The 23,306-nt window shown below is 34.4% G+C and overlaps 1 protein-coding gene across 1 annotated transcript; it reads right to left on the minus strand.

Moving 5' to 3' along the window:
* Positions 1-753: 753 nt before the first annotated feature.
* Positions 754-23,262, minus strand: LOC134246522 (uncharacterized). Its single transcript, XM_062728909.1, has 15 exons — positions 23,167-23,262; positions 16,932-17,013; positions 16,469-16,530; positions 13,879-13,949; positions 13,473-13,542; positions 11,251-11,554; positions 10,522-10,621; positions 10,190-10,301; positions 9,868-9,940; positions 6,690-6,757; positions 4,775-4,835; positions 2,978-4,654; positions 2,561-2,757; positions 2,372-2,415; positions 754-1,137 (listed from the first exon to the last, which is right to left on the minus strand). The coding sequence occupies exons 1-15, from the start codon at positions 23,260-23,262 to the stop codon at positions 1,056-1,058; spliced, it is 3,099 nt and encodes a 1,032-aa protein (XP_062584893.1). The 3' UTR covers positions 754-1,055.
* Between the last annotated feature and the right edge of the window lie 44 nt (positions 23,263-23,306).

Consider the following 23,306-nt stretch of genomic DNA (forward strand, 5'->3'; position numbering starts at 1 on the left):
GGCTGGTTGTACTGACGAACTACAGCCGCTCGATCAAACGGTTAATAAAAAATACAAAGAACTTCTTAAAATCCAGTTTCAAAATTGGTATTCTGAAAAAGTTCGTCAGAAACTGGAGAAACAGAAACCCGGTGAAAACATTGGGCTAGTCGACATTGACATGAGGACATCTACGATCAAGCCGCTTCATGCGAAGTGGATCATGAAAGTTCATGAGGTTATGAGCAAGGACCGGGACTTCCTGATTAACTCGTTCACAAGCGTCGGACTCACTAAAATTTAATTTTTCTTAAAGACTATCTACAGTGTGAAGATTGTAAAAAAAACTTGAAGTGAAGTGTGTAAAAAAATTGTTAAAATAAATCGTCCTTTTGTATCTTGTTTTAATTATATAAGCGATCAATTGCCTGAGGTGACAAACTAGGTCTAACATGGCGTGGTAATTACGCATGCAGTATTTGATACACTATTTCCAATACAATGGTTTTAAAATTGTGATTATATATCACTATGTTTTCATAACAAATTACAAAGGAAATTAACAGTAACTTTGATCTAGTTTTGATAGGGGAAAGCCGAGAAAATTAAGAGGTAAAGTTGTACAATGGTCAATGTCTGTTGTGACGCTATACATATGATGTGAAGTTTGACGAGTGTAAATTTTGACGAGAAAAGTAAAATCGTCAATTTAGTCAAAATTAGCACATCGTCAAAATTTCCACGTTTACAGTATATGTATGTTTAATACTTAATTTTATCAGTTCCAGATAAAATAGATGTTCATTTTCTTGTTAAAGCATAAATAAACAAGATTAATGTAAATTCAGTCCTTTTTGTGACTATCCAATATGAAATATTTTTTATATATCTGTACAAGTATTTAAACCAAAACCATCTCGGCGTCATAGTGTGATAATTATTTACTATAAGCTAAAGTGCATGCAAATTATTTACATTTATTTAGCATATTCTGTGGGATAATATAATAAATAGCATCAACTCTTTAGGTGTATGATACCATGGAATAGTCTTGACATTACATTCAATCAATGACATTATCGTCTCCGTCTACGTTTTCTGGACGCTGGTTCACTGAGTCTCTTCCTCTTCCTGTTCTCAAAGTCTCCCAAAATCTTCCTACAGAACAAAAAGCTTATCTATATATATGTCTATAGTGTAGTTATTAATCTTAATGATACAGTAATTTACTACAGGTAAGCAAACTTTATACTACTGTAAATTCCTTATTTTTCGCGAGTGCTTTTTTCCGCGAACTGGCTCTTTAACGTCAAAACGCGAGAATTATAATTCGCGAATGGACGGTTGATCAACAGAATTTACATAGATTTTAGCACCATAAAAATAAAAAGAGGCCCATGGGCCTTATAGGTCACCTGAGCATTATGCAACAACTTTCCTGTGATTGAATTTGATTCATGTTTTAAGCCAGATGCTATGGCATTCACAATTTTGAAAGAGGCACCATTGATCATCATAACAATATACCTAGCAGTTGCTTAGTTTGTTTACTTAATACCCATATGCAGGGTAGGGGAACAAAAAATGCATTTCAACTAATCAGTAATATTCAGCAATAATCAGTAGTGCCCCTATCACACATGAACCCCTGACCCTTAGGCCTTGATATTTGATTAATACCAAGGAGCAGATTTCAAACCATTCATTCATTTTCAGTATATAAGTACAGCCCCCCTCTATGGTACCCCTGACCCTGGGGCCTTGAAATTCACAGTTCTGGAAGATTAGGGCCCTTGTCCATCATAACTATATAGGTAGTTCATCTGCTTAATACCCTGGAGCAGAGAAGAAAATTTTCAAAGATTTAATGTATGTTCACTATATAATCTATAGAGCCCCGCCCTAACACCAGAACCCCTAAAATTCACAATTTTGGAAGAGGCATTCTTGCTCATCATAACTATGCACTTAGTTTATTTAGTACCCAGGAGCAGAGAAGAAGATTTTCAAAGAATTCATGTATTTTCACTATATAATCTATAGAGCTCCGCCCTAGTTTACTCAGGTGACCTAAAAATAAATAATATTTTTTCACGAACGGTGCTTCTCGCGAAATTACGTGGAAATTAATTCCTCACGTATAATTAGGAATCTACAGTATGTAAAGACATTTGTGTGCCAAAGCTAGACACCAGATTCCAGCTTTTCATTTTCTTAACTTTTAACAGTACTATAAAAGAACACTTTGAAACTGTACATCTGCTTATATCTGCCACTGCCATCAGTGGTTCAAGCAGTTTTCTGTGATTTATATCAGTCATCATGACCATCCAAAATGTAAGGCACACACTGAATGAAGACACCTGGTACCAGGAACAATATTTAATCTTACCTTCTACTTGATGACCTTGAGCTTCTTCTTTCTTCTTGAATATCCTGTTTAAAAAAAATTAAAAAATACCTTAAAATACCTTGATTCTCTTTTAAAACACTGCCTGGAGATGAAGAATCTCAGATGAGGCATCTGCAATATAATTACACAAGAACTGTAACTTTATAATAAATATGAAACCTAGCAAACCTTGTCAACTTTGATGGGGGAGAATACAGCCGACAGATCACTACAGTAAGATTTATGGCTTTGGTTGGACATGGAAGAGAAATGGCGAGCTCTAGCCTTAGACACACCCTCTCCTCCACTTAATGCTGGCCACAGGGTGGAGAAACTCTCCACGTCATATTCCTTCACTGGAGTCTCATCCACTTGTACACTTTCATCTTAAAAGAGCATTTTCTATTATTAAGTAAAGTTCTATGTATATGCATCCATTTTATATGAAATTTAAACTTTTTCATATTCTGAACAGTGTCAAACAAATTGCTTAAAAGTAAAGAAAATCATAGTATAACATGTAAGTCAAGACAAAGATATCAATGTGAATTATCTATCTGATAAAACTTTCCTACAAACAGCTACAAACAAAATGTAAAACCATACCCTCCTCTTGGTCTTCTATGACTTTTTCTCCCTCTTGGCAGTCCTGCTCCCCAGAAAGTAAAGATCCAGATTTTCCATTAGGAGACTTAGAAATCCCCAGATCTGTTCCATCCCTTTTGTTGTGGTCTACATTATCACAATGTCCAATCACCTCCTTTGAAGAATTCTTTGTGACCTTTGTATGACTCTTCTTTGACTTACTCCTCTGTTTCTTTCCACCTTTTTCCTTGCTTTCCTCATCCACTTTATCATCGCGCGAGAGAACTTCCACACCTCTGTCCTCCTCACTTTCCTCATCCATATTGTCGTCACACGAGATAATTTCCACACCTCCGTCCTCCTCTGATGAGCTACGAGTTCCATTGATCTCTGGGATCCTTATAGGGCTTCCGAGGAACTGTCTCTGTATCTTCTCTCTCTTCCCATCATCCTCTTCTTCCTCTGTCCAATCTAATTTCTCCAAGTCGACAGGGACATTAATGATCAAATCTGCAACGGGGCTGGTTCTATGTACTGATGCAATACAAACAAATTTACCTTCACCCTTACTCGCTTCCTTTACCAGTTTGTTTGATGAGGATGATGTAGTCTTGTATTTCCTTACTTCTGTACTACTTTTCTTAGCACCCATCGCAACATTTGCTGACATATCTTCATTTTCAAATACAGCAGCTGAATTTTTTCTTTTATTCCTCTCAATGTTCAGCTCTTCATTTAGTCCCAGTTCCACATCACTTGTGTCAGAAGTTTCTTCCACTTCACCTTCATAAGAAGTTTTCTTGCTTTCTGATTGTTCAGAATGTGAATAAAGCTTATTGTAGTTTCTTTTGCTTCTCCTTTGGCTACTCTGTCTATCATATTTATTGTAACCAGCTTGGTTTTTGTTAGTTTTATCTACATTTGTCAGCTCGCAGACAGAATCACTGGTCTCCTCTCCTACAAGATACTTCCCTCTGCTTTTAGTTTTGACTGAAGCCTCTTGATCATGAGTTTGCTGATTTTGGGATACACAAGTTTCAGAATTTAAAGGCGTTTTGTTGGCATCTGCTCTCTTTCTGGTCCTCAGTGATTTCCTACGTCCACTATCAATGTCCATTTTATCATCTGTCAATACTTTTTCCATGCCACTTTCTGAAGTTTTTTCTTGAGTACTTCTGCTTCGTGTGCTTCTCCGCTCAAGGAACAATGGTCTGTCATTTTCACTTTCAGTATCACTTTCCAAAGAAACTATTTCCACATCACATGCTTTTGACGTCTCCAGCTTATTCACTTCACTTACTTTAGTTCCTCCTTTGTTTCTAGTTGATCTTCTCTGACCTTTACTTTCACTTTCACTTTGTGATGAGATTACATTTGCATCATCCACATCCATTTCTGAAATCCTTTCATCAGTGCCTTTGTTTCTCCTGGTCCTACTCGAAGTCTTCCTTGAGTCATCCTCAGATATCCTTGGGCCCCCCTCAAATGTCCTTGAGTCTTCTTCAAATAACCTTGAGTCCCCCTCAGACTCACTTTGAGTTAACTCCGTCCCCGTTTCACCATGCTCAGTGTCAGATGCTTCACTTTCTTCACTCTTCTCTTTAATGTCTAGGGACTTTTTCCTATCAGCCTTCTGTTCTTTCATTCTTCGTCTGGTCTCCTCTATCAAGTTGGAGAAATGTGACTTGTGCTTTTTCACTGTAGTTAAAATATCATAAACATTTATTTTATTACATCTAAATGAATCATTCAGTTAATACATGTACATTCTATGCTCAAATTAAGATATTGTTTTCAATATATTGCTATGTCACTCACAGTAAACCTTCTGAGCTTTCTCAATGGTGGCAGGTGAGCTGTTTTTCTCAATGCCAAGTCTCTAGAACAAAAAAAAACAAGAGGCCCATGGGCCACATCGCTCACCTGAGAAGCTTTGACCATTCTGTTCTTTACCAGATTTCCCCCTTGTTATACATAATGCATCCCCACCCTACCCCACTGATCATAATTATGAACATTTTGAAATCTACACTACACCATGATCCTTCCATGGGCACATATGTTTCAGCTTTTTTGGCCCAGTGGTTCCTGAGAAGAAGATTTTCAAAGATTTTTCCTATATATTTCTATATAAAACTTTGATTCCCTATAATGGCCCCGCCCTTCCCCCGGGGGTCATGATTCCTACAATTTAGAATTTACACTACACCAAAATGCTTCCACATAAGCTTCACTTTTTCCGGCCCAGTGGTTCTTGAGAAGAAGATTTTCAAAGATTTTTCCTATATATTTCTATGTAAAACTTTGATTCCCCTTTGTGGCCCCGCCCTTCCCCTGGGGGTCATGATTTGAACAATTTAGATTCTACATTATACCAGAATGCTTCCACATAAGTTTCAGCTTTTCTGGCCCAGTGGTTCTTGAGAAGAAGATTTTCAAAGATTTTTCCTGTATATTTCTATATAAAACTTTGATTTTGTGGCCCCACCCTTCCCCCGTAGGTCATATATACATTACCCCAGAATGCTTCCACGTAAAGCTTTTCTGGCCCAGTGGTTCTTGAGAAGAAGATTTTCAAAGATTTTTCCTATATATTTCTATATAAAACTTTGATTCCCCATTGTGACCCCGCCCTTCCCCCGGGGGTCATGATTTGAACAATTTAGAATCTACACTACACCAGGATGCTTCCACATAAGTTTCAGCTTTTCTGGCCCAGTGGTTCTTGAGAAGAAGATTTTCAAAGATTTTTCCTATATATTTCTATGTAAAACTTTGATTCCCCTTTGTGGCCCCGCCCTTCTCCCGGGGGTCATGATTTGAACAATTTAGAATCTAATCTATCTTTAGAAAATACCCCAGGATGCTTCCACATAAGTTTCAGCTTCACTGGCCCAGTGGTTCTTGAGGAGAAGATTTTCATAGATTTTTCCTATATATTTCTATATAAAACTTTGATTCCCCGTTGTGGCCCCGCCCTTCTCCCGGGGGTCATGATTTGAACAATTTAGAACCTACACTACCCCAGGATGCTTCCACATAAGTTTCAGCTTTACTGGCCCAGTGGTTCTTGAGAAGAAGATTTTTTAATGACCCAACCCTATTTTTGTCTTTTCTTGATTATCTCCCCTTGCGAGGGGATATGTCCCTTCATTTTAACAATTTAAATTCCCTTCACCCAAGGATGCTTTGTACCAAGTTTGGTCAAAATTGGCCCAGTGGTTCTTGAGAAGAAGTCGAAAATGTGAAAAGTTTACAGACGGACAGACAGACGGACGGACAGACAGCTAGACGGACGGACGGACGGACGACGGACAAAATGTGATCAGAAAAGCTCTCTTGAGCCTTCGGCTCAGGTGAGCTAATAACATTGCACTACTATAAGTGCACAAGAACATACATGTTAAATATCTTTTGTGTTTCAAGTTGGTTGCATGATAGTATAGATTTGCATTATATTGTATATTGAAACAGGCAATCATTTCAGACTTAATTTTAAGAAAATGCCAAAAAACTACTGTAGAAGTACTTTTTTCCATGTGGTATTAATTTACGCTATGTACGCAGTTACAAATTCTCCGCGGAAATTTGTCCAAGCATAGTTAATATAAATGTATGGCATATAGTGACATTTTAAGAAATCCGCTTAATTTTCTACCTGCGGATTAAACAGAAATTGAGATTCCGCGGAATTATGACCACGTGGAAAAAAGTACGTCTACAATATCCTCACATTATCGTCCCTCTTGTTCCTGTGTCTGATGCCTTCCATCTTCTCTACCTCCTTGATGATATCCTGAACTATTTAAAACAAAAAATCCTCATAGAAATATTTGTATTAATGAAGTTAGAAATTATGTGTCTTTTATCCTGCAACCACCCCTTTTCAACGACCTAATAAAGGCAACCTGATAAACCATAGCTATATTCTGTAGATTCCTAATTATAGCGTGTAATTAATAATCACATAATTTTGCGAGAAGCACCACCTGCCAAATAAAACTAGAACTGTCCAAACGGGACAAAATACCCCCCGCTGGGTTTTTCAGAAGCAAGTTTTTCCTTATAAAGATATGTATTAAACATGAATTATGAAATTTTTCTTCCAGTGACCTTGAACTTCCCCAAATGACCTTGGGTCAAGGTCATGACACACTCTTGGATCATGGGCAATCTTTGTGTGAAATGAGAACCTACCAAGTTTATCCATAAGAAAGATATGGACAGGACACGAATTATGAAATTTTTCTTCCAGTGACCTTGAACTTTCCCAAATGACCTTGGGTCAAGGTCATGACACACCCTTGGGCCATGGGCAATCTTTGAGTGAAATGAGAGCCTACCAAGTTTATCCATAAGAAAGATATGGACCAGACACGAATTATGAAATTTTTCTTCCATTGACCTTGAACTTCCCCAAATGACATTGGGTCAAGGTCATGACACACCCTTGGGCCATGGGCATTCTTTGTATGAAATGAGAGCCTACCAAATTTATTCATAAGATATGGATATGGACAGGACACAAATTATGAAATTTTTCTTCCAGTAACCTTGAACTTCCCCAAATGACATTAGGTCAAGGTCACGACCCATCCTTGGGCCATGGGCAATCTTTGTGTGAAATGTGTGACCTTGGGTCAAGGTCATGACACACCCTTGGGTCATGGGCAATCTTTGTGTGAAATGAGAGCCTACCAAGTTTATCCATAAGAAAGATATGGACCGGACACGAATTATGAAATTTTTCTTCCAGGGACCTTGAAGTTCCCCAAATGACCTTGGGTTAAGGTCATGACACACCCTTAGGTCATGGGCAATCTTTGTGTGGAGTAGTTGATTCTAATGTCCCTCTGTAAGAAAGATATGGACCGGACACGATTGCACAGACAGACGGACGGATGGACAGATGGACGGACAGACAGCTAGACAGACAGACGGACAAGGTGATTCCTATATACCCCCCCAAACTTCGTTTGCGGGGGGTAGAATTACTCGCTTTCATTCTTAAAGTGCTGAAATTTATGTAAAATCTCTTGATCAACCGTCCATTCATGAATTATTAGTCTCGCGATTGGACATTGAAGAGCCAATTCGTGATATTAAGTACTCGCGAAAAATAAGGAATCTACAGTACAGTTAATGCCCTAATAAAACCTTGTGTAATTATTCCAAAGTTCTAAAAGCATTGTGACATCATAAATATGTATAATTATTGTCATGTTAAGGCCATGGTGTCCTAGTTTTAACTGCAGAGATGTGCCAAAAGAAGGTTGAAAATGGCTCATTTTGGAGGTCAAATTTAAAATTCATGTTGCAGGATAAACAAAACTATGTGGTAACTGCCTTGAAATATAAGAGATATTTGGGCTTGGCAAGCTTCGCCCTTTATCACGTTTTCTTACCCTCACCCAAATATCACTTATATTTCAAGGTAGTGACCAAGTATCATGTACTGTAAACCAATTATTATACGCGTCATTTTTTATTCGCGACTGACCGTTAGAGAACTAATCCGCGACGATTTATTTCCGCGAACAAGTGGTCACATTTTTTTATTTCCACGAGTATTTTTGAATCAAATTAAAATTTTATATCCGCCCATAAACTAGGTAAAATGGTAGCGTGAGGTCTGCTTATGCATTATTTAAGATATTCTGTGCATTGCGTCCATTTAAAATCTTATATTTCCATTTCTAATTATTTTCTCTGTGATAACTCTTTGAAAGTTAGGGGTACTTTATTTCTTGATAATTCTGCCGGAATGTAAATTAGGGAGGTCGATAGGTCGGGGGCTAAGGAGGCCTAATACGCATGCAATTCTCGTGCGCATCTGTCTCTGTGTCTGACGCTAAGGAAGCCAAATATGCATGTAAATCCCGTGCGGCTGCCTTTGTGTTTGACGTCGGTTGGCGAGGACTAATGAAATTGGCATGGAAGTCATCATGTGATTTAAATCTATTTATCTACATTTTTAAAGTCTAAATCTACAATTTTATTTCACAATGAAATGGAAATATAAGGAATCACTGTCTAGTTAGGAGGGTATGTCAGGGACATCAACAATAGTGGGAAACATGGGATAATTTAAGCATAACGGGCTTCGCCCGTTATGAAATTATGCAAATTATCCCATGTTTCCCACTATTGTTGATGCCCTGACATACCCTTAACTAGACAGTGATTCCTTAAATATCCGCCCCTAAAGTGCATGGGTAAAATGTTTACCATGAGTATACTTCATACGCATTTTCACAACGCTCAAACGAAAATCGGAAAAAAATCTAGGAGATTAAAATTGATTTAAAACTCTCAATTGTAAAAGTGCCTCGTACTAATTGGGTAATCGACGCTTTCTAAAATCTACATAGCCAAGGGGCAATTATTATAAATGGTTTGGACAGAGCAGGACTGGGTCATAATTAGCCGTAATTAACCAGGCTATCTCTGACTCGTCTGTAACAATAAATGAACACAAGCTGAAATGATTATTGACATTTTAATCATTTTAAAACTAATAGTTTTAGATTAATTTTGCCTTTCGTTTTTATTTTTTCTGAACTGCTTCTTGTACATGTTGTACACTAACAGTAAAGTTTTTTCCGTGATTACTTGTTGAACCGTCGGGATCGGTATTGAAAAAAGGGCAAATGGTTCGCGACGATAAATATCCGCGAGCAGAGGTTACTCGCGGAACTCGCGGATAATTATCGCACGCGTATAATACTTGGTTTACAGTATTTATCATTGCATTAGGCATATTAATGACGACCTTATTTTTTCTAAAAATCACCTCTATATTTTGATTATTGCTATAGACAAATCACTGCTTTCTGTATAGCAATTCAAATTCAAAGTTCCTCTTTTGTCGTAAAAGTATTAAATATTTGTATTTCCTTATCTTGCCCAACCTGATCGAGGTTTTAATGAATCACATTCTGAATTATACAGCATCACAAAATCATGGTGTCTTCTGATCAAAGCCTAAAAAATAAGAACAGAAAATTATTTTTACCAGAATAATTCTTTTTTGTAGAGTAGTAACACAGTCTTCTTGAACTTTCGAATGTAGATACAAATACTTGTATTTGCTATGCAAAATTACAGTGTAAATATTGTGCACAAGGGACGTGCCTTGTATATGTTATAGTTTTAATTTACAAAGTTCAGTGTGCGAGATCTTCCACCAATTTTTGAAGGCAGTTGCTGTTACTTTTTATAAACTCAACATACTTTTTTATCTCCTGCTGTAGAGAGTCCCACTTCCTTCATCTTTTTCTTGATGTCCCTCTCTGACATCAGATTGTACACTAACTTGGCCATTGGTTTCCTTTTTGGTGTTTGCCTACAGTCATACAATACAAAAAAATTTGATTAACTTGTCACTTAACATGTACGTTTAAAATGGGGAAAAAAATCTATCAATCTTAAACTTAACAGTGTCAAAAAATGAAAAATTTAAAGTAGCTCCTATTTTGCAAGGCTAAGTAATAAATCAAGGAGCAAACTAAAGGACGTACAAAACTATTAACACTTCCATTTTTATTTTTTTATGAAAAACATACTTCCTTAGTGCGGACTTTTTCTCCTCTCCTCCAAGACAAATGTCTAGATGGTCATTCATGGCAGATTCTTTTAAAGAAATTCCACAAACAGGGCAAGGAACTGAAATCAATGAAAAAAAATCAAATGCATGTATGAATGAAATCAGACTAGCCAATTAAATCAATGGTTCAAGGAAAAACTGAAATCTGATTAACCAATCAAATTGATAAACCAAGGGACAAAGTGAAACCAGTTTTGAAAATCTTATCAATTATCAAAAGTCAATACATAACTCTGCATTAATTCAGTCTGATTGAAAACTTGTCTGATATCATTTAATAAATTAAGCTTTGAAAAGAGATGACAGACTTCTACCATTTTTTTTTAATGTAATGGTTATTTTTAATATCAAGTGTGCATGCAGGGATAGCATGTTTTTTTTCTTCTTAAATTTAATATATTTTTATTTACCAATGGCAATGATAAAGTAAATAAGAATTTCATGTTCTGGAAGAAAATACCAGTATCCGATCCTTTACACATTAACATCACATTTCAAAAAATATGTATATCATGTACTTTACAGGCATGTAAATTTTAAATATCAGTGCAGGGGGGGGGGGGGGGATATTGAAAAAGTGGTAGTACTTCTTCTATATAAAAAAACTTGAAGCCAGTTTTAGCTACAGCTGTACCTTTAAAGCAAATTAACTCTGAGAAATAAATTTCAGATTGACACTTCAACCTACCCATTTTTCTTGGTGAAGGTGAAAACATGCTTAAATTAGCTGGGCTCCTTGTCTCGGGAGTGGAGAGTCCCCCCGCCTCCTTTAGACCACAGAGTTGTGTACCAGCCTTGGCTTTAGGTGTACAAAATCCTTGATCCACCTCAGTTATGTTCTCCTTATTCTCATTAGATTTTGGATCCACCAAATCTTTTTCACTTTCCTCTCCATCTTCTGATATGAGGTCAATGACATCTCTGTCTTTTGAAGCAATATTATTTTTTGAAATTGGAAGGAAACTTTGAGTCTTTGTTTCTTGCAATGTTTTCTGTGGGAAAAATTTCATAATTCTTTTTCATTGCTATGTTCACAATTTTCTATTTCAAATAGTAATCGTTTAAATAATACTTGTAAATTGTTAAAAACAAAAAAGAACATTTGTTTTTTATTTTGTTATATTGTAGTAATTTAAAGATATACAGATGTGTGCAAAAAGTGAAGGTAATTTTATTTTTTCTCTATATATATTTCATTGAAAACAACATTTTTAAAAATCATTTGAAAAAAGTCAATTTTGTTTCCAATTTAATGATTTAATTATTTCAGTACTTAAACCAGAAAATATGTAGCTGTCTTTCTTTAAAAGATCACTTACATATTTAGTTTTTACTAAAAGATAGTTCATCAATTAACACAAGTTCTAAAATTCAAGATCATATATGTGACTTAAAAATTCATGTTGCAGTTAAATTACAATATTTTTAAAATATCAATGCTGATCAGATAAAAACTATTGCTTTTATCAAGTACAACAATTTCTTGGATTATCAAGAAATTTCTGATAAAATTTGTAAAGAAATGTTGTCATACCAGTGATTTTACAAAATATTGTTTTCAATGAAATACCCTAAAATCTTGAAAATAAGCTGCAGCTTATTTTAAGTTTTGGTAAGAAAGTCACACATTTTCAAGACCGGCTTATTTTCAAATTGCGGCTTATTATCAATGCAAAAAACTGGTAAGAGAAGAGAGCACAATCAAAGTTTATTTTCAAATTAATCATTGAATAAAGTGTAATCGATAGAAAAAAAACTACTTTTTCGATCTAAAATTAAAAAGTCATGAATATAATAAAATAAAATAATTACAATAATACTTTGTTCAGTATCTTGCGTGTAGAAAAATAATGTAAAAGTGGAAAGTTTCAGGAGGACGAATGACTTTAGCTTGTCAAAGTTTTCTCTCGTCAATTTTGTATTCATTGGCATTTCCCGGTGTACTTTCTTTAGGTCTAAAGGTGTAATCAATCGTGTACTTTATATTTTGTGTGAGAATGCCGATCCCGAAAAGTTAATTTCATTGTATACAGCATATAAATTTACATGAAACATAAACTTGTTTTTAAAAAGTAAAAATAATATATAACATATCCACTTGCAATTGAATCACTTGATAAATTAATCAAACAAACACATATTTAAACAACTCAATTATACGGTACATTGAAATGTAATTACTACCAAGCGCTGCCGATCAGCAGGTTTCTTGCCTCGGGCAGTATTACCTGACAGTTAAATGCTTTACAAACATCCTTTTATCCATTTAATTATTTAATTATAACAACTTTAAACACATCGTTAGCTTGTATAGGTCTAGATGAGATAATTATTGTTCTGACAATTTCATAAAAAAAATTCACAATGTTAGCTGGTTCCGCGATGTAATTTTTTTAGCCAGCGTAACATGATTACTGGTAAAATAACTTAACTTTATAAACAACCCTTTATTATTAATTTTACATACGTTCATTAGTAGCCACAGACTACAGACTTCGTACTATGACATCATCACTCGTACTCGTTCGTACTTATTTTGCACAGTAAAAAAATCGTCAAAGTTTTCACTCGTCAAATTTTTAAGACGAGGAAATCATCAAACATTTAACATCTTTCCTAAATGGCATTGTCATGACCGGCTTTATTTCAAAACTGGCTTATTTTCGAGTAATTTTTAATGCAAGAAATAGGTGGCTTATTTTCAAGATTTTAGGGTATATAGAGAAAAAGTAAAAATTATCTTCACTTTTGGCACACATCTGTACATATACTGACCAAAGTACTGCCCCATGAAGTATTACAATAAATATATAACATAATACTAATACATGTATATACAATGTATTTCAATATTAATGAAATAAAATAAATCTTTGTTAACATGGTTTAGGCCTAAACTCAAATGGTTACCTTGTTCAAATTCCAGTGGCTACCACCCTTTTCAGTTGAATGTTTTGTTGTTATTTCAAGTAAATGGGATCTAAAAGAAATTTTAAAATTCATTTTTTTAAAAAAACAGAAAATGATTCCCAGGGTAAATACTTCTAATGTAATGTTTTAATTAATACCACTGTTATACAGCGAGATTTGTTCTAATCTGACACCTTTGCAGTCGGTTTCACTGTGAATTCTAGCTGCCCTCTATTTTAAAAATTTACTCATTTATTTTTTATCTTTTTTACTGTTGTTTTATGAATGACATTTTGAATATAGCTTTTCCAAAATACTTATGTTTTAAAACACAAATAGTATGAAAATATAAGACACATCGCATGGATATAAAAGACAAAGCATTTATTTAATGACATATATTTACCTGATGGATTTAAATTGTAATATCACATCATCTATCAGCCTGTTGTTTCTTAAATTATTCTCACAAGCGCCCTTAAGATATATTGAAATAAAAATTAAAAATCATTTTCAGTTTATACATTTAATATGGAATTATGGATATATATTGTGATAAGACCCAAAATAAATTCACAACCCGGGCACCAAAAAGTACACTTTTTACTTTACATGCACAAAATTGTCAAAAGAACAATGCAGTTCAATTACATGAAAGTTTCACAGTAGTAAGGATATGTATTTCGTAGTATACACATAATGTGTAAACCATTTTAGGTAGGCTGTCTTTCATAATGAATTCAGAAATTTAATTATTAGATGGAAAATTAAAAAAAACAAGAGGCCCACGGGCCTTATAGGTCACCTGAGCATTATGCAACAACTTTCCAGTTATTGAATTTGATTCATGTTTTAAGCCAGATGCTATATGGCATTCACAATTTTGAAAGAGGCACCATTGATACACTTAGCAGTTGCTTAGTTGGTTACTTAGTACCCATACCCAGGGTAGGGGAACAATATTGCATTCCAACTAATCAGTAATATTCAGCAATAATTCAATAATCAGTAGTGCCCCTAACACTGTGACATAAACCCCTGACCCTAGGTCCACACATTGCACAAATTTTAAAAAGGCACCCTTAAAATTGCCTATCAAAAAATAAATAAATGTTTTATAAATATAAATGAGCAGATTTCAAACAATTATTCATTTTCAGTATATAAGTAGAGCCTTTTTTTAAAACCCTGGGGCCTTGAATTCACAATTTTTCTAAAAAAAAATTAGGGCCCTTGCTCATCATAACTATTTAAAAAAAGGTAGTTCATCTGTTTCATACCCAGAGACAGAGAAGAAAATTTTCAAAGATTTAATGTATTTTACTATATAAAAAATAAAGATTTTTTTTTAACATAAGCCCCTTACCCTGGGGCCATAAAATTCATAATTTTAGAAGAGGCATTTTTGCTCATCATAACTATGTAATTAGTTGGTTTATTTAATAGTGTGACACAGATAAACAAATTAAACATTATGAGACAATTTTATTATATAAACACAAGCACCAGTATGGTGTAACACAAGATCTTTTTTTGTTACTTTCATAAAATCCAATTTTTGATGGATAGAAATAAATAATATATCATCACAATTCCATTCATTATTTTTATTTAAAATGAATAGAATACAGGTAGAAAAAGATTTTCAAAGAATTGCTGTAAAACAAATTAACTATATAAACAATCATTGGTAATTGCAAGTGGGAAAACACCAGAATTTATAAAACATGGGAATAAAATATCACGGTATAATATTTTGGTATGAGACACCTTGCTCATCATAAATATGCACTTAGAGTTTATTTGATACCTACAAAACAGAGAAGAGGATATTATACAAAATATTTACAATTAATTAATTAAGCATGCGTGAGACAAAGAAAAAAAGAAACTTTCATTTTGAACAAAAGTAATTGAAATGTAATTGAAAAGTAATTGAAAATACATGACCTTTTTTGAAATGTATTTAAATACATTCAATTACTTGTAATTGAAGGCAGAGAATACAAATTACTTCCAATTACTTTGAAAAATGTAATTAATTACACTTAATTACAATTACTTTATTCAATTACCCCATCCCTGCAGATGGCAATTCAAAACAAACAATTTTTTAAGGATGGCCTAGCTGCCCTCTATTTTAAAAATTTACTCAATTATTTTTAATCTTTTTTACTGTTGTTTTATGAATGACATTTTGAATATAGATTTTCAAAGAAATAATGCATTTTAAAACACAAATATATAAATATTTAGCCACACCCTATGGATTTAAAAAACAAAGCATTTATTTAATGACAGTATATTTACCTGATGGATTTAAATTGTATTACAATCATGCAAACAGTTTGACTGCTTGATGTCCAGGAGATATATTGAAATAAAAATTAAAAATCATTTTCATATACATTTTATGGTTTTGGCCCCATACATATTGTGATAAGACCCAAAATAAATTCACAAATTTTAAGAATACCAATTTAAAAAATAACTTTTTGCTTTGTGCCAAATTGTCAAAAGAACAATGCAGTTCAATTACATGAAAGTTTCACAGAAGTAAGGAAAATGTTCAAATGTATAACACATGTGTAAGCCACGAGGACGGCTGTGTTTCATAATGAATTCAGAAATTTAATTATTAGATGGAAAATTAAAAAAAAAAATAAAAAAATTTCAGTCTAATGGCTAAGGTAGATCATTATTTTGGATAAAATAATGCGAGAAAAATAATCATTCATTAATACATATTCATGTAAGATAGTGAAATTCCACCTTATGGCCAAGATTCATGGTCTACGACTTGGCAAAGCCTCTTCCTAGATTGTGAATCTTGTCCCCTCAGTGGAATTTCACTATCCCACTTTCGTAGAAATGAATGATTCTATTATTCTCCTTAAGCCAAGGGAAACAACTGCTATGCTGACATACCCATTCATTGTAACACAAATTGACATACACAATTACACATATGCATGTATCAACAATATTGTACTTACACTATTACAGATCGGACACTTGTTTGTGTGAGATAAATGTTGTCTAATGCAGAAAGAACAGACTGTAAAAAGACAATAAATGGTTAATAATCCATCAATTAGTCAGAATTTTTAGTATTTAATTCACAGTTTAATATATGCTCAAAATAATTACGATGTAGTAGTGCAGAAAAATACCATTCTTAAATAATTTAATATTATTGATGAAAGTTTTATTTCTGGAAATATGTTTTTGTGGAGTTTTGCTTCATAGACAGAACTTTTCTCCATTGAGAAGTTTGTGGCTCATATTATTTTAATACTTGATCCCCCTCGGTATTTAAATGAGCCATCAAATTATCAACTGAGAAAAATGCAGAACTTTTCATTCAATATGTGCTTATAAGCATCTGAGTTAAACTGATAAACATTATTAAGTCTGGTTTTCTTGTCTTAAAATATTTCACTGTCTTATTATTCTTACATGTGTGTGAACACTCAGGCAGAATCATTGCAGTGTGTATAAAATCATAACAGATTGGACACCTCAGGAGGCTGTCTATCTCCTGCAAGAAAAATATGAATTTTAAGGTTAAGTATGATAACAACTAAGGACTTACACTGTATATGCCAACTAAATATATAACATCAAGCTAAATTAAATATCGAATAGAATAGAATTTATTACCAAATCAGGGCCCATTGGGCATAAACATATATAACAAGAGGCCCACGGGCCTTATAGGTCACCTGAGTATCATGTAACAACTTTCCAGCGATTGTATTTGGTTCGTGTTTTAAGCCAAAAGCCATGAAATTCACAAATTTTGAAAGAGGCACCATTGCTTATCAAAGGGCAGATTTCAAAGAATTAATTTATTTTTAGTCAAAGTACCCCCATGGTACCCCTGACCAGTGGCCCTGAATTTATCGATTTTGAAAGAGGCCCCTCCCTTCATTAGAAGGCCAGCATTTTTTTTATCTTTAGGTTTAGTTATGAACATAAGAATAAAAAAGTCCCGAAGGAGAAGGAAATAAAAAAAAATTTTTGATAAATCAATTATAACAATTTGTACATTCTTTTTTTATGCTATTCTAATAGGCTCCTTACCACTGGACACATAATGCTTACAAATAGGAAAGTAGAACATTTAATTGCTTATTTCATCATCCGCCAGTTTGGGCCAGTTATATAAATTTTGTGAAACTTGGTCAAAATATATTTTAAAAAATCAATTCTTTAAAAGTCTTTCAATATATCTTCATTTTTTTTAATATGTGTTAGGTGAATGTGTAGACATTGTTCTAAAATTTACTTGATGCCTAAAATTATAATTCCTATCATAAAACAGACAGGGAGTATTGGGGAGTAGGGTGAATATTTTTTCAATTAAGTGTAAAATAATTTCTCTGGCTGATACAAATGATACTACATGCCTGTATATATTTGTATATTCTTGCCTTTTAATAGTTAATTTTTTTTATTTCTTCAGGTTATTGTTCATTTCTTCCTCAAATGGACTTAACTTCTCCCATAGTTTTATTCATTACATCTGATGCATAAGCAACCCTTATCTGAAGAATGATGCTTAGACTGTAAGCTATAACAGAGACCTAAACAATGTCGCTGGCAATATGCAATAGCTACCACGTACGGGCAGTTTAAAACCTGGGGGAGGAAAATAATTTACAGACAGATATAGATACTTTTGAAACGAATACATAATTATCTCACCAGCAAGTCATTGTGCAACAAAGTCGTCAGCATTTTATTTGTCCTTTGAATGGGTGAAACGTTTTGAATGGCACTCGTATCGATGAATTTTACACTAAACCAAGAAAGCTTTATTTACCCGCCGTTTCATCTTAAAACCGGAAGTGCGAGTTCGTAAATTTGAAATCTCGATCCCGACTGAGACATATTTGACCATCGGGGTAAAAAATGTTTAATTTTTTTTCTGAAAATTCAAAACCTTGAGCGGAGGATTTGCACAACTGAAAATAAAATAAATCCTGGCCTTAAATATGTAATTAGATCATTAGCATATTAACAAGGAGCAAAGGATAAGATGTTCAAAGAATTCATGCAATTCACTATATAATCATTAGAGCCCCACCCTAAAACAAGAACCCCTGACCCTGGGGCCATAAAATTCACAATTTTGGTAGAGGCACTCTTGCTTATCATAACTATGTACTTAGTTAGTTTATTTAATACCCAGGAGCAGATAGGAAGATTTTCAAAGAAATAATGTATTTTCACTATATAATCAATAGAGCCCCACCCTAACACCAGAACCCCTGACCCTGGGGCCATAAAATTCACAATTTTGGTAGAGGCACTCTTGCTCATCATTACTATGTACTTTGTTGGTTTATTTAATACCCAGGAGCAGAGAAGAAGATTTTCAAAGAAATAATGCATTTTCACTACCTACTTATTTAGCCCCGCCCTAGCACTAGAACCCCTGACCCCAGGGCCATGAATTTCAAAATTTTGGTAGAGGACTCATTGCTGATTACAATCATGCAAACAGTTTGATTGCTTGATGTCCAGGAGTAAAGAAGAAGATTTTTAAAGATTGCATTAATTTTAGTGGTTTTGGCCCCACCCCTCAGGCCCCAGGGGGGCAGGGATCATGAAATTCACAATTTTTGTTCCCCTTCACCCATAGATGCTTTGTGCCAAATTTGGTTGAAATTGGTTAAGTAGTTGCAGAGAAGAAGCTGAAAATCTAAATATATAAACGAACGACGACGGACGAAAACAGAGAGCAATAGGTCACCTGAGTTTACTCAGGTGACCTAATAACATATAAACATAATAGAGTATGGAATCAGGACAACTCGCCCCCAAGACAAGTCGCCCCCAACACTTCTTAAGACAACTCGCCCCCAATTTAAGACAACTCGCCCCCACTCAAGACAACTCGCCCCCATTATTTTTTTCTTGTAAATTACAAGGAAAAAAAACAAGTGTTATTCAATAATGTATATTTTATATGCAAAATTAAATTATAGTCAATACTTACAGTTATCATAGCTATAGGTTATTTATTTCTTTCATCATGCATTTACATAATATTATTGCATAAAACACTGTGTTTGCATAAAAGATTTATCATAATATCCATGCTTTCTTTATTTATTCTTAGGAAATAAGGTTAATAAATGCTTTAGTTTATTTATTTTTTTTTTTTATTTGATTTTTCATATTTCCAAAATTGTTATTTATAAAAGATTTCTATTTTAACGAAGCATATTTTCTTCCATCGTCTCAAGCCACGGTCCGGAGTCCGCATATAGCTCTCTCCTACCCGTGGCTGCTTGATCACAAAAAGTGTCATAATCTTGAATATTTACCCCTCTCTATTGTGACGTCATATTCAGTAGTGGCAAGTTTTGTTTCCATCGCAATTGAAATCAACAACTGACGTCAACAGTATACAAGAAATATTTCCTTTACTGCATTTGGATATTGAAAGGTCGCAATAAAGTTCATCTTCCGATTATGCTTTACTCGCATTGGTCAAAATTTTAATGAGCTACGAAGAATTCTCTCCTCGTTCAACCACGGCCAGAATGGGAGAGGATCGTACATTTTAGCCGTGGTTTGCGACGATGATTTTCTTCAGTGTTCAAACATCTTAAGAGGCAGTCCACCGAAAAACCAGGCAATAGGTGGCACATGGCATGTCATGGATTTTAATTATTTTTTGCATGTAGACTTCTTAAAGCGTTTACACGTGACAACATCAAAAATTTTTTTAGTGGTCCTCTAGTCCTATATTTGGTAAATGCCTAATTTTAAGTGCAAAAAGGTCAACATTAGGGTATAGACCCTTTTCCCATGACATATTTTGCCTAGGAGTTATTCCCCTTAGCCGCCATCTTGTAGGGCAAAGTAGTGAATTTACCTCTTTGAGCAACCAATTTTAAACGCACATGCAAGAAATATATGGGGGGAAATGTTCACAATCTTATAATCATGAATTAATAGATGCTTTAACAAATGTATATTCATAAGAAAAATAGCATTATCCTTACCTCAGTAACCAGTATACCAAATTGAACTTGGTTGAATAATGAAGGGATCTGGGAATGTTGCCCTACAATATGGCAGCTAAGGGGAGTAACTCCTAGACAAAATGTGTCATAGGAAAAGGGTCTATAAAAAAAATACTACGTTTTTATTTTGTTTTATATGCAACAGATACTCAAAAGCTAGATGTGTCAATCAATATTATTTATAGCAAAGACTCTTATCTTTTATTTCATAATGACTAACAGGGTTTAAACTTAACGCTCGCCCACTCGCAAACTGCGAGTAAAAATTGGTGTGGGCCCATAAAATTTGTAAGTTGTTCGCCCAAGTGGCGAATAAAAATTCTGCAAGGGACCGAATTCATTCCCAGTCCCCTTACTGAAAAACAGACATTTTATGCAGGTTTTTGATTTAAAACTACAAAAAAATGAAATAAATCACAGCAGTGTGGTCCCAATGTTCGTAAATATTCTTCTTCATCTTTTCCATTTAAAGTACTACACGATTTGTGAAATTCCCTAAAACGATCGTCTTTTTTCCGGGTGTTGCTAAAACGCGGAACGGAAAACGGAACGGAACGGAAAACGGAAAATATTTGTCAAGCAAATAACAAAGATTGGATATAAATCAGATAAAAGAGCAATATTCTTGTTGTAAAAGTAATTTCTAATAAAAATTTATTGTAAACTATTATATATTTATGAGTCATCCACACATACAAAATGGTACTGAAATTCGACACCCCCCCCCCCCCCTCACACACACATGAAATTGGATTTTCGTGTTTGGGCAAAGGACATATCCCCCTTTTTTGCTTGTCAAATTTGTTGTATGTTGGAAATTTTTTACTGACCCCTGACCCCCACCCCCTCTTTCAATTTGTTTAATTCCAATGTCAATTTAATGTCTGTAAAGACAAAAATAACTAGTTTTGATATTCAGATTATGCACGCAGTGTCGTCGAATTCGCGAATGATGAAAGGGAAAGTGGCAGTTTCTGGTTCTGTGTAGGGAGTCTAGGGACCCACAGCCACATTAAAAATTAATTTATTAAACCTTATGTATTTTTTGGACACAAAAAGGGGGGGGGCAGACCTATCACATTTTTACGGGGTCATTCATAAACACCCTCCACCCCACCCCACCCCACCCCCCTAACATACACACATATGTACAGCAAACAAACAAAATTTAAATTTAAAGATTCTGCATTATATCTACCACATCATTAGTGAAAGTTTTCCAGCTTTGTCTATCCAGAAAACGACTCTATTTTGAATAAAATTTTAACAACCAGTGTGTATAAGAGATGTTTGTTCGAGCTTGCCGTAAAGATTTGCCCTAAAAGCAATCTTAATATATTTTTTTTTTACATTTTATTTCTCTCTCCATGGTTCAATAAGATATCAAATATTTGCCCCCCCCCCCCCCAGTCATAGCCTTTTTTCTAAGGAAATGTTCGTTCAAGTTCACATCCTCACACTTTTTGTGAATGTAATTCATGTAGTAAGTTAGTGTAAAAAAATAGTACTGAAAAATGTTGGAGTTGGAACTTATCCCCCTCCCGAATCAAACAATTGTTTTCTTTTTGTGTTTTAGCCCCCCCCGACCCGAATCAAACAATTATCTTCTTTTTGTGTTTTTGCTTGTCAAAAACTTTTCAAGTTCGTTTACCCCCCCCCCCCCCTTTTTTTTCAAATTCGATTCTAAGTGACTGCTATGTTAGCGATTTTCGTAAATAAGAGACTGAGCATGACAAAATCAACTTGTATTTAATAGTGGGGGATTGAATGTGTACAAGATATATCGTTTATGATAAAATTTGTGTATTTTAAGTGATTTAATCCAAAATAATATATTCCGTTTTCCGTTCCGTTCCGTTTTCCGTTCCGCGTTTTAGCAACACCCTCTTTTTTTCTAATCCGAATTTCCTCCAACCCTCTCTAAATGGTTGATACATGAGAGATATACAATTTTAATAACTCCCAACTACTAAGTCATATGAATACTAAGTGTTTTCACCTATTTCAGATATGTTGTAGTTAAGATATTTAACCTAGAAAATCTTATAGTGTCATTGTCAATTTATCAGTTGAAGACATGTACCAGGGCTACGTATTTATATACATGTATTACCAAGTAAAAAAAAAGATAGTAAAAATGTTTATTGAATACAATTTTATTTCCTTTGATTAAATATTTATATGACATCTGATTTTTATAAAGTAAGAACTCCAATTTTAATCAGATGAATTTATATATGTATTTCATTTGTATCTACTTTTTGTCCCAGGTATCTATGCTTTTTAAAAAAAATCACAGAGACTGGGGGCTAACAAATTTAGCAGTGGGCTCCTAAATTTGAAATGTCAGGAGCCCACATGGCTCGTGGAAATTTCAGTTAAGTTTAAACCCTGACTAACACTCCAAATTTTATTTCTTTAAAAGTATTAGACAAAATACAACATATGGTGAAGAGCAATTCTTCTATACTTCTACTTCTACTTCTACCGGCAAGCGGCCGCCATCAATAAGCTGATTATTCTGCCACTGTGTAGGGTGTGCGCGTTAAAAAAGGTGCAACTATACAAGTAGTGAGTTTAAAAACAGAGCAGAATAAATTAGGCAGCCAGGTGAGTCTTGAAGGATTCAAGGCTCACTGCGGACACTGTACTGGAGGGGAGGGCGTTCCAGTCTCTGATTGTCCTCGGGTAGAAGGAATCCCGTCTAATATTTGTTGAGCATTTTTGTTGCCTGAATGAGTTGCCATTATGGGCTCTGCTTGCTCTTCCTGTTGGTATTAGCTTATCACTA

This window comes from Saccostrea cucullata, unplaced genomic scaffold, assembly GCF_032062105.1.
Source record: "Saccostrea cucullata isolate Sc308-1 unplaced genomic scaffold, CSIRO_AGI_Scuc_v1 ctg3853, whole genome shotgun sequence".
Taxonomy (NCBI): Eukaryota; Metazoa; Mollusca; class Bivalvia; order Ostreida; family Ostreidae; genus Saccostrea; species Saccostrea cuccullata.

Bases quoted from the DNA above. Each gene is read 5' to 3' on its own strand.
- LOC134246522 (XM_062728909.1), bottom strand. From the start codon at position 23,262: ATGGCAACTCATTCAGGCAACAAAAATGCTCAACAAATATTAGACGGG. The intron at 13,950-16,468 runs GTAAGTACAATA...ATATATCTTAAG, and splicing joins AGTGTCCGATCTGTAATAGT to GGCGCTTGTGAGAATAATTT. The intron at 2,758-2,977 runs GTATGGTTTTAC...TGCTCTTTTAAG, and splicing joins CATAGAAGACCAAGAGGAGG to ATGAAAGTGTACAAGTGGAT.